Source organism: Panthera uncia, assembly GCF_023721935.1.
Source record: "Panthera uncia isolate 11264 chromosome A3 unlocalized genomic scaffold, Puncia_PCG_1.0 HiC_scaffold_12, whole genome shotgun sequence".
Taxonomy (NCBI): domain Eukaryota; kingdom Metazoa; phylum Chordata; class Mammalia; order Carnivora; family Felidae; genus Panthera; species Panthera uncia.
In genome coordinates, this window is record NW_026057579.1 from 40,421,900 (window position 1) to 40,434,083 (window position 12,184).

General features: G+C 63.0%; 1 protein-coding gene across 1 annotated transcript; it reads left to right on the top strand.

Moving 5' to 3' along the window:
- Positions 1–8,873: 8,873 nt before the first annotated feature.
- LOC125937371 (uncharacterized) lies at positions 8,874–12,108 on the top strand. The gene is made up of 5 exons (XM_049652024.1): positions 8,874–9,064; positions 10,059–10,261; positions 10,373–10,506; positions 10,710–11,265; positions 11,861–12,108. The coding sequence occupies exons 1-5, from the start codon at positions 8,874–8,876 to the stop codon at positions 11,962–11,964; spliced, it is 1,188 nt and encodes a 395-aa protein (XP_049507981.1). The 3' UTR covers positions 11,965–12,108.
- Positions 12,109–12,184: the final 76 nt, after the last annotated feature.

Genomic DNA, 12,184 nt, shown 5'->3' on the forward strand with positions numbered 1-12,184 from the left:
CTCTCTCTTTCTCTCTCTCCCCACCAAGTGTCATTCTTGATCCCCACCCCCGGCAATCTGCAGCCCCTTCCTCCTCAAGACCCTCAGCCCTGGAGCTTCAGGCCTGCGACCCCTCCAGGTACCCCCGTCAGGCCCCAGCCTGCCTCACTTGCCTTGCTCTCTGGCCCCCTGCCCCCCTCCCGGGCTGGCTCTTGCTGTTTACTGGCCCCTCCAGACCCCAGCCCTGCTGAGGCAGCACCATAGGCAAGGGTCCCCTGGGCCACCCCTGCTCCCTGAGCCACCCCTCCTGTGGTCCCGGGGCCACCCTGCCGCCTGCCCTCCCCCAAACCCCGCACCTGACCCTGCTCGGTCTGCACCTTTAACGTCTGCCTGCCCTAGGCCTGGATTTGGGGTGGGTGCTGCCCACCCGAGGCCAGGGCACCGACCAGCACCCCCTGCCTTCCGTCGGGGGGGACCCTGTGCTGCTTCCTGTGGTAGCTGACTGGCTTGTTCCCCCAGCTCCAAGTGGAGGGTCCGGAACCCTCTGTCCCCTCAGCTGAGGGCCCCCTGGGAGTGACTGCAGTGACGTGCCCCCAGCCCCTGGTTGGCCCCCAGCGGCCCCCTCCCTCCCCGCCTTGGCTGAGTGCCCCCCCGCACCTCTGTGCTGGGGCCCCGATTGCCAGCGGATGTTGGGAGAAAAGCAAACAGATAAGGTCGGTCAGGCAGGATTTGGGGTTTGGGCCCCGGTGGCAGGAACACCGCGAGCCAGGCGGGGGGGTTATCTGGCCTCCCAGGTATGGAGGTTCTGGAGTGTTTGCTCTCCGCTGGTGGCCAGGGGGTGGAGGCTGACGTTGGCGAGCACATGGGGACTAGGGGGGTCACGTTGGGGGGCGTCCAGTTCCGGCTGCGCCCAGACGGGGCAGCTTGTCTGCAGCACACGCTTGCTTCTCTCCGTCACGTGGGTCCGCGCTGTGGCCACAGCCCTTCCCGGCCCTTGTCGCGTGCTCACGCGGGGAGAGAGGCAGCAAGGAGCTGCCTCTTCTTACAGGGGCACGAATCCCATCCTGGGGGCCCCAGCTCACGACCCCATCAGCTCCCAAGGGCCCACCTCCTAATTCCACTCCCTTTGGGTAAGAGCTTCAACATGTGAGGTTTTGGGGGGTGGTCACACACAGGTGGTTCATCACAGTGTGGGAGGTAATCAGGCTTGGGGGTCCTGCCGGGCCACGAGTCAGGTGGTCTCTGAGGGCAGACGTCTTCTGAGCTGGGAAGGCCCTGAGCGGCCCAGGAAGGCTTCCTGGAGGAGGTGGGCTAAAAGTGTGGGCCAGACAGACCCTCAAGGCCAGGAGCTGGGCCAAGGGAGGGAGAGGTCACGCCAGAGTGTGTCCTGGCTCTAGAGTGAGCTGGAAGAAATGGAGAAACTGAGGACCGGGGGTGGGGGAAAGAGGAGGGGCCCTGCACGAAGGGGAGAGGCAGCCGGCGAGGGTGGGCCCGGCCAGGTCCGAGGGGTCCTGGGGCAGGCTGGCACTGCCCGGTGTGGCCTGCAGTGGTCCAGGAGCAAGACCGGCCCTCCCGTGGCCCACAATGGCTGGTTCCACGTGGCCGGTCAAGGACACAGAGCACACCGTACGGGACCAGGTGGCCTTCTAGGGCCACTCACACCAGGGGCCGGCCCAGGGGGGCCTCAAGTACTCCCTACTTGCTAAGCAAGTACTCACAGCCCTCGGACCGCTGCTGGCCTGCCCTCCAGGGGGGCCCAGAACACACCGGACGAGAGGGCCAAGGCCCCGAAAAAGCCTGCGTGGCAGGGAAGGTCCCAGGGGGTCTGAGGCTCCAGACCCAGCCAGCATCAGGGGGCAGGGGGCTGAGACTGGCCTTGGGAACAGCCAGTTCCACGGTCCCCTCCTGCTAAAGCAGCCCCCGTGGCTGGGGTTAGGAAAGTGGGCTGCACCTGGGTGGAGGGACACAGAGGTCCTTCCCCCCCGACCTGAGCACAAGAGGAGGTGACACGGATGGTGTGGCCGACTCACCTTCGGAGGCTTGTTGGGGGCACTGACACCTGCCGTGTGCAGGCGGTGGCCTCGGTGGCCTCCCTCTGTAGAGTTTCAGGAGGGACGCTGGTGGGGGGGGGGGCGAGAGGGCCCCGGCTGGTGGTGGCTGGACCCTGGCCAGGGGACACTTCCGTGCACCCCACTCCCAGCCCCGCCGCAGAGGCAGGACTCCTCTGCCGCTCATCGCTGTCCATCGTTTCCAGGCTCAGAGCTGGGTCCCCGTGACCCCACGCCCCTCAGAGGTTAGGAACCATTTCTGGAACCGTAGGAGCCAAAGGCACGGGATGGAGTCTCTCTTCTCCTCCCAGTGGGTAAAAGCATGACTTTCTGTTGGGTGTGTTGGTTTCACTCTTGTTTTCCTTAGCAGCTCAGGCAGGTGTAACTGAGCCACCAAAAACCGCATGTGTTTGAAGAGTACCGCTTAATGGGTTTTGACCCAAGCACATTCCCGCCACCACCACGGGGACAGCAGGGCCCCAGGTGGCCTCGAGCGCTTTTGCGACCCATCCACACAGGCAGCACACGGACCCAGCGCACACACCGCAGGCTCCGTTGCATCGTCCAGATTTTGTGTAAAGAGAATCCTGCCGTATGGACTCTTTCATCTGGCTGATTTCGTTCGGCATTTTGAGCGAAATCGTTTGAGATTCATCCCCGCTGTTGCCTGATCAGCACTTTGTTCCGTTTCAGCGACGAGCCGCGCTCCCTGGCGGGGCGCCGCGGTCTGCTCGTCCGCTCCCCCGGCGCTCGTGTGCGCACAAGTCACGTGCGTGATGCCCGGGCGTGGCATGACGGGCACGTGGCTGGTGGCTTTCTGACTTCTAAGGGGCCGGGCGAGCTGCTCCCCAGAGCGGCCGCACTGATTCGCATCCCCGCACCCTCTGTTTCCTCCAGCACTTGGCGGGAGCGTCATGGCCATTGTAGCAGGTGAGGAGCCGCATCCCGCACACGCACTCACTTGCCATCCGTGTGCCTTCTTTTGTTTTCTGTGTGGTTTTTTTTTAATGTTTATTCATTTTTGAGAGAGACAGAGAGAGAGGGAGACACAGACTCCAAAGCAGGATCCAGGCTCTGAGCTGTCAGCACAGAGCCCGACGCGGGGCTCGAACTCACAAACTGTGAGATCATGACCTGGGCTGAGGTTGGACACTCAACCGACTGAGCCACCCAGGCACCCCGGTTTTAAAGTTTATTTATTTATTTTGAGAGAGAGCAGGGAGGGGCAGAGAGAGAGGGAGAGGGAGAATCCCAGGCGGGGCTCAAACTCACACACCTCGAGATCATGAGCTGAGCTGAGTCAGGTACTCAACACACTGAGCCACCAGGCGCCCCCACCCGTCCGTGTATCTCCTTTGGTCAAGTGTCTGTTCACATCTTTGCACATTTTAAAACCAGATTATTTGGCTTTGATTCAGTTCTGAGGGCTCTTGATCTATTCTGGACACGAGTCCTTCTTCATCAGACGCAGGGTTTCAGAGTGATTTCTTCCTGTGTGTGGCTTGCCGAGATACCCTAATCATGTCTCTCAAAGAGCAGATGTCCTGGGGCGCCTGGGTGGCTCAGCCGGTTGAGCGACCGACTTCGGCTCAGTTCGTGATCTCACGGTTCGTGGGTTCGAGCCCCGTGTCAGGCTCTGTGCTGACAGCTCGGAGGCTGGAGCCTGCTTCGGATTCTGTGTCTCCCTCTCTCTCTGCCCCTCCCCTGCTCATGCTCTGTCTCAGAAAGAAATGAGCATTAAAAGAAAAACAATAAAAAAAAAAGAGCAGACATCCTCAATCTGGACAGTGTCCAGTTTACCGAGTTTTCTTTGATGGATTACGCTTTTTCAGTGTTGTAGCCGGGAAATGACACTTTATCATTAGGAAGTGACTTTATTCTTGGTCTGCTAACATTCTCTGCTCTGAAGTCTTTGGCGTTAACATTGTCCCTGGATCCTTGTCTCAGTGTGTTCGCATGTCCTCTTCTGTGCCTCTGCCTTGAAGACTCACGTGCACCTTTATACTGACAGTGGGTTTCTTTAGGCAACTACAGAGGTGACCAGCTAGTTTATGTGGCCTGAGAACCCGTGTGGGGCTCCTGGGCCCCCGGCGCTCGTGCCGAATGCAGCCATTGAGACTCGGGCTCCAGTCACCCTCCTGCCTCTGGTTCCCTTTCTTCCGTCTTCTGTTACTTCTTTTGGATCGGCTGAATACTTTCTCGTGAGTCCTTGTGCCCCTTCACCGTGCTACGCGAGACAGCCCGACTGCCCGAGTCACAGCCCGGCTCCGGGAGACACCGCCCCGCGTGCCACGGAGCCTGCGCCGCGCCGCGCCCACGCCCGTCCCCGTGGTGGGTTATCTCCGAAGAGGCTGAAATACGACACGGCAGGCTTCCACGCCCGTGTGCGCGCGTCAGCAGGCCTGTCTTCACCTCCCGACACCGTTCAGTGTCCGCGGACGCCTTCTTTCTGCCTTTGTTTTTGGGACGTTTCCCTGGGATGCCAGTTTCTTTTCCTTTGTGTCCCTTGGTGGTTCTGACGGAATCATCGGCCACCGGGTCATGTGTGTTCGTCTCTAGAGATGCGTCCCCACTCTGGTTCCTTTGCGGCCGGTCTCGCTGTGACTTCCTTCCTGTTTCTCGTCTGACCCCCCCCAGCGCGTGGTTCCTCTCTGGACCTACGACCTCGGCTTCCCTGACACCGTCCCCGTCCCCGAGGAACGGCTTCAGCCCTTACGGTGCCTCCGTGAACACGCGGGGTTCGGCTGCCGTAACCGCGTGGGCACCCCTCCGGCTCACCCTAACTCCTGCGCAGCCCTGCCCTCCCCGACCCCGCGTCTCCCCTGCTCTCCCGGGGTCACAGCCCAGCTCCTCCCGGCCCCCTCCCTGCGGTGACCGGGAACCTTCTCTTCCGGGATGGCGACCCTCGCTGCCCGGTGACCAGTGTCTTGACTGTTTCCCATACTGTGATCCACCTTTCAGCCTCGGGGAGGAGGGAGACTGGTCTCCGTCACTTCCTTTGCTGGAGGCGGACGTCCCGGATGAGATGGAACTTAAAAAAAAATCACACCGTGGTACATAGTCACTGAGTAAAATGTGGAAGAATGCATAAAAGTAGCAAGAAGGTGCCGCCACCACCCCCGCCCCCGGAGTCCCCGTGTCCAAACCCACGAACCTTCTGAGCACCTGCTCCTTCTCTGTGTGCCCAGCACCCATATCCCTCTCCCGGGATGGCCCCGACACCAGGCGTCCACAGTCCCCGCTCTGGAGGCTGGAGTCCCAGACCCAGGTGCCGGCAGGTGGGTTCCCGTGAGGCCCTGAGGGAGGGTCTGTTCGTGCCCCTCCCCCAGCCGCTGGTGGGTCCGGCTTCTCTGGGGCTTATAGACGCACCCCCCCCCCCCCCCACCCTCCTCAAGTGGCCATTCCCTGTGACTCAGAGTTTCCCTCTTTTCGTTGGGGCATAGTCCTGACAACCTCTAATGACCTCATCTTAACTCACAACACCTGCAAGGACCCCGTTTCCAAATCAGGTCCCCTTGCGAGGTCGTGGGGGTGCTGACTTCAGCCCAGGAATTTGGGAGACACGGTTCAACGCCAATTGTACACTTCCACGTCCGGGGTCTTGTCTCGGGGCCGCAGTGCAGGGATCCCTCTGCCCTTTGGAGACACTGTTTCGGGGGCTACATGGTGCATCCTTCTCATCTTTCGGGAGGTGCGTGGGACAGGCCGGTCTTCCCGAGGCCTCTGTCCTCGTCCTGCACTGCGGGCTGCTGTTGCAGAAGGAGAAGCCCTTTCTCCGGACCCTGCCTGGCCCCAGAGGGGTCTGGGCCGTGGGTGCCCCTGTGCCAGACCTCTGTCCCTCAGGCGTCTGAGCCTGCTGCACACAAGCGGTCCTCCCACGGGACCCCCCCAGGGTATGAGTCTCCTCCTGGGTCTCACCCAAATGAATGGGGCACGCCCGGGCCCACGGCCTCACTGGGGCACTCACAGTCTACAGGACAGGGCCGTGATGACCCCTTCACGACAGCAGTCTGTGCTCACTGCCCTGTGCCGGGCTCTGCTCCCCGAGGGTCTGTGGCTGGAGTCTGCCCCCCCCCCCCCCCCCACCAATGAGCCCAACCCTGCTGACCCCATGCAGGGTTGATGGGCCGGCAGTTCCCTGCGAGCTGCTCCTTGAGAGCTTTTGTTGACTTTCCCAGCTGGCCAGCTCTGTAATCTGCTGGTCAAAGGCCACATCCGCTTCCTCGAGAACCGTGCACGTGGCCACAGGTCCATGCCCTGCCCCTGCTCCAGCCGGTGCTGCGTCACAGACCCTGGTCCCAGGTCCAGCTCTGGCATTCTGGCTTTGTGGAGCCCTGGCACCTCCTGGGGGGTGGCCACCTGCACTCTTTCTTCAGGAAAATGGGGACATCGGAAGCTCTCCGTCTACCCCTGGCCTGTGCACACGGCTAGGCCACACCCGGGGGAGACGGGCCCCTTTCCACACGGCTAGGCCACACCCGGGGGCACAGGCTCTGGTCTTTTGGTCTGGTCTCAGCTCTTTGCTGGGTGGGGCCAGGGGCTGTGTGGACCTGTGCAGGCAGGGTCCCATCTCTTCCCACCCCCAGAGCTAAGTGGTAATTCTGGCCACTTCCCAAGCCTCACAGGCCTTAGGTCTTAGTGGTCACATGTCCCCTGTCTCTGGGGGCCTTCGGTCCTCTCCCGGCCCCTGGCTTCCCTGGGAGGGGCCCAGACCAGGTGGGGCCCAAGTATTTGGGTCACAAAGGGCCCCGATGGTCCTCTGAGGGCCTCTGGGTGGGGCCAGGGCCCCCCTCTTGATGCGGGACACAGACTGGCCTTTTGTGCGTGGCAGGCCGAATCTCAGGGATTTCCTCAGGCACTCACTCACTGGGCCGAGCTCCCACGTGGTCAGAGGTGGGCAGCCCGCCGTAGGGCAGGGCCAGGCAGGGAGAGCCATGACAGAGCAGGGGACGGCTGACCAGCTGGGGACAGAGTCCCCACTGAGTGTGACTCTTAGAGCAAAGGGGTCCCTGTGGTGCAAGTGACCGTTGCTTCCCGGCCGTGCTGTGGGAGCACAGGGAGCGATGGCCGCTGTCCCAGGTTCGGACCAGGCACAGAAAGGGGAGAGGCCCGCCCTGCATGCCGGCTGCAGACCTGCAGTCCCAGCTGGGGCGGGGGCCCCTGGGCCCGAGGGGACCAGAGCCGTGCAGGACGCCTCCCAGGGCCCACTGTGCACAAAGACCGTGGTTCCTGGGCCGGTGAGGGTGCTCGTCTGCTTGACCGCCAGGGGGCAGGGGCCCCGACTGCAGGGCACCTAGGGTGGGCGTGGCCACACTCACTGTCACGCTCAGGCTCACACCTTGCCCACATGCTGGACCTGGTGTGCACATGCTCACCGCTCACGTGTGTGTGTGTGGTCCCACACGCCTGCTCCCTCACATGGTCACACACACACACACACACACACACACACACACGCCCCCCAGGACAGAGTGCGGGAGCCAGGCGCCACCTGCTGGTGAACATCATCCTGGTGAGACACCTGCTTCTGGAAGCTTCCAGAGCTAGCTGTGCTCAGGTGGGGGTGAGGACACAGTCCCAGGGGCGAAGTCCCTGCACAGGAGGCTGTAGGGGCCCCCAGCCCCCAGAGCAGGCCCAGGTGGGCAGGCAGCACAGCGCACTGGGAGGGTGGGAGCACCCAGCTCCCGGGACCCCCACCCCGGCCTGGCAGGGCCTGCGTGCGGCTCCGGGGGAGGAGGCCCTTGGCTGCACCTGACCTGAGGGACTCTGGTCCCCACGCTCTCCATGGCTGTGCTGAGTCCCTCTTTCCTGTGAACATTCAGGACCCCAGGCTCCGACACCAGCTTTCCACCCCTGCTGCCCACAAGGACCCCAATGATTTGCAGTCGCCTGGCCTGGCCCGGGAGGAGGGGGCAGTTGCCTGAAGGTCAAAGGGAAGGTCACCTTGGCTTCCGCCCCTGGGGGACCCCGCTCACCAAGGACTCACGGGTGGGATCTTCCCCACCATCTTTCTGTGAAGTTGACAGGCATCCAGCTGCCTTGACCCGCCCCTCCCTTCACCTTCCGTGGCTGCCCTGCCCCTGGCTCCCTGGGACCGTGGTCCCCACCCCCAGATCTGATCACGATGCTTAGGACATGTCCACAAGCACCGGCTGCCCCCCATGAGAGAGAACTCGGGGGCTCCGTGTGCGCCTGCTGGGACCCCGCAGACCTGCCCCTTGGCCTGAGGCGGGGTCTGGGGCCTGGCCCGGGACTCCGCATGGTCACTGGGCAGCTGGCAAGTCCGGGGGCATCAGGGGGCGGGCTTGGCTGGGGGTGGCGGCAGAGCTGGTCTCCGCCTCCCCAGCCAGACCTCTCCAGGTCACTACTCACAGACCCCAAATTCTGAGGTGTCGCCCGCCGCCCCAAAAGCGCCCCGGCGCTCAGTCTCTGTGTTGTTGGAGCTGAGGGCAAGGTCAGTGGTCTTGGTGGGCGTGTCAGGCCAATGCGGTGGGCCCCAGACCCCCGATCCCGGAGACTGCCTCCCCCTGGCCACCCCCAGCCCCTGGGAGAGCACCTTCCCTATAAGGCTTCTCAGGACGGGACCCCCTGCACCCCCACTCCTCGAAACACTGGCAGCGGAACCCTGTCTGGTCTGGGAAGCGTCCCGGTGGCCGGAGACCTGCTTGGCCTGTCCAGCACTGCCCCTGGTGGGGTAACAGCCCTTTTCCTAACTCACCCGTAGGTGGGGACAAGCCACATCAGGGAAGGGGGTGACCCAGGGTCACACGCACCTGGAGCCTGGCCCCCGCTGGCCCCCTCAGGCCCAGTCACCTTGGTGGTCATTGTGGTTGGTGCTGTTCGGGGATGGCAGCTGAGGACAGTGTCTGGCCTGAGGTCCTCAAACCCCTAGCCAGCCACACGCCCACCGCCCAGGCGGCCCCTTCTGGGCTGGGGGCCTTCATAGTCACTGCCTGTTTGCTCATGGGTGGACCCCCTCACTGCCAGGGACTTAGCTGGCCGGCTGTCCCAGCAGCCCGGCTAAAGGCCCTGCCTGTGTCTGTGGGGACTTCTGCCCCATGGGCCGCTGCTCTCCCCTGGCAGCTGGCCCTCCTGCCCCCAAGACACCTCGTGGACCACAGGCCATAGATGGGGATAGGAAGTGGCAGTCCACACAGGGGCACGGGAACCGGCCTCTGCCATCAACAACGGTGGGCTTTTATTGAGCACCAAATGTATGCAGCACCTGCTGAGGGTGGGAGGCCCCAGAGCAAAGAGCGGGCTGGCCCTGAAGAGGCCGGTGAGGACCTGTGACTGCAGACACCCCCGAAACCTCCAGCCCCAGCCCTGCACACCTGGGCCCACCTCCTCCTCCTCCCCCTGCGCTCTCCCCCATCCTCCTTCCTCCCCCTGCCCTCTCCCCCATCCTTCCTCCCCCTGATGACCTGACCTGTTGCTGGGGGGTGGGGACCCGGAGGAAATGACCTCTAGGGACCTGACCTGTTGCTGGGGGGTGGGGACCCGGAGGAAATGACCTCTAGGGACCTGACCTGTTGCTGGGGGGTGGGCTCCAGCAGAAGGCAGCCTTGCTCCTCTCCCAGCCTGTCCCTCTAGGGGCTACCTCGGGCCGGGGCAGGGCCAGGAGGGACCCCCTGGGTGCTGAATGAAGGCTGCGGTGGGCTAGGTGTGGCCAGTGTCCCCCTGCCCAGGGGACAGATGCAGGGATGGGGAGGGTCCTGTCTGGTAGCTGACACGGTGCTCTTGGTGTGGTCCCGGGTTCCTCACCCTAACTCCCCTCCCTCATGCCTCACCCAGCCCACCTCTGCCCTAATCTCACCCCAAGCCGCGGCCTAAACCCCTCGGCCCTGAGCCCTGAACCCTCACCCGTAACCCCAGCCTAACCTCTCTCCCTGAAGCCCCCTGACCCAACACCCCCGAGGCCGGACCCCTCTGAGCTGACCCCAATCCTCTGAGCCTTGCCCCATCTGTGCCCCCGACAGTGTGTGAGTGTCAGACATGCAGGCCCTGAGCCCCAGCCCTCTCTGTCCGCAGGCACATCCCGCCTGGGCCCGAGGGCAAGGCCGTGCCAAGCGGGGACTGTACTTCCCAGGACACTGCTCGATTCTGTGATCCGGACGAGGGGCCGCCCGGCTCCTTCACGTCTGAGAAGCAAACCGATCCTTGGGGGCCTCCCGGCCCCAAGATCCCAGGGCTGGTTCCCGGAAGATGCGGGCACAGGAAGGGCGGTGCTGGGCGTGAGCCCACAACAGGACCTGGTCATAAACTGGGTGGGGCCGCGGGGCAGACAACTGGCCCTCCCCGGTGGTTCCTTCCCAGCCTGGCCCCCAGCTGTCGGCCTTTCCTAGGAACTGGCACCTTTGTTTGCCCTTTGAAGGAGCTGCTGGCCTTGCCTGGCCGAGCCCTGGCCCCGGGGGCTGCAGACACAGAGTCCACCCTGCCCGGCAGCGGGGCACAGGCCTGGGGGACCACCGCTGCCCAGGCAGGGGGACCGGGACCCAGCATAGGCAGGGCACGGGCGGAGGCCCCGCGGCCGCTGCCTGGCCCTGAGCTGGGGCCGGGAGCCCACGGTTCCTCTTTCCCGTGGCCTGGCGGCGTCTTGGATGGAGGAGGGTGAAGGTCCACTGAGGGAGAAGGGCCCACTGTCATTTTAGGTTGAAAGGGGACGCTGGGCAGGGGAGCTAGTGTTTGTTCCGCTCCTGCTGGCGGCCCCTCCCTAGGCATCGATATTCGTGGGGTGATTCTAGTAACACTCTCAGACGGGAAATTGTCTCAGCCACTCCCTGGCGTGGCCCACGATTCCCTTGGGACCCCCAGGGCCCTTGGTGGGGGGGCCGTGAGCACCGGACTCTTCAGGACGAGACCGCCAGTGATTGGCCCGTTTCACTGGGCTCGCGCTGGCACGGGTGGTACGGGAGCCGCCTGGGGGAAGCCGGGGGCTCCTTTGCAAGGTTCCCCCGTCCCCACCACACGCTGCCGGGGGGCCCGGCGGGGAGCGTCCCTCATCTCACTTCCTCTAGTCTTGGCCCCGAGGTGAGGACGGCCCGGCCCCAGGAAGCCCTGTCTGGCGGCCGCGGTGTGAGCACAACCGGCCCCTCGGAAGAAGCGCTGGCTGCTGTGCGGTGGGTCCCAGACCTGGACCCTGGCGACCCTTCTCCCAGGACGAACGAGGGACCCCGTGGCTTCAAGGAAAACAGCGGACAGGACCGTCGTCGTTGCCGCGGGAAATCTGAGCTTTCAGGTTAGGGGTTCAGAGCCACGTCAGCGAGGCGGCTTCCCGACCTCAGGGCCGGGCCACGCGGTGGAGGAGGGAGCGCGAGGGGCCCTGCTGGGACATCTGCAGGGGGACGGTCTGCGGGGCCCTGGGGACAGTGCGGGCCGCGCGGAAATCACAGAGCAGGATGGACCGGCGGCGGGGGCTTTGCTGTGACCCACGGGGAGAGTCAGCTGCTGTGGGTTCACCTGCCACGGGCTGGGGGTGGCTCCCTTCCCAAAGGACCAAGTCCAAAAACAAACAAACAAACAAACAAACAAACAAACATAAGAAATGTGGGCCCCTGGGTGGCTCAGTCAGCTGAGCGTGTGACTTTGGCTCAGGTCATGATCTCACAGTTTGTGGGTTCAAGTCCCGCATCGGGCTCTGTGCTGACAGCTCGGAGCCTGAGTCACCTTCGGATCTGTGTCTCCCTCTCTCTCTCTCTCAAAAATAAATAAATAAATAAATAAATAAATAAACCAAAGGACCAAGTCCACGTTCTTCGAGGAGGTGATGGACGTGCCCCTGCCTTTTCCCGCTTCTGTGTGAAGCTGTGTTTTCTCCGGTCACTTCCATCCAGACGAGGTGTCCTGTCCAGACGACGGTGGACCCACAGCCAGGAGACGAACCTGCTGCCACGAAGCCCGGAGTCCAGATCTGCACAAACACCTCTCTTCTCACTGAATTTATGTGTTGGAAAAGAAACAAGTTTTATTTTATTTTATTTTATTTTATTTTATTTTATTTTATTTTATTTTATTTTATTATTATTTTTTAATGTTTATTTATTTTTGAGACAGAGAGACGGAGCACGAGTGGGGGAGGGACAGAGAGAGAGGGAGACATAGAATCCCAAGCAGGCTCCAGGCTCTGAGCTGTCAGCACAGAGCCCGACGCGGGGCTC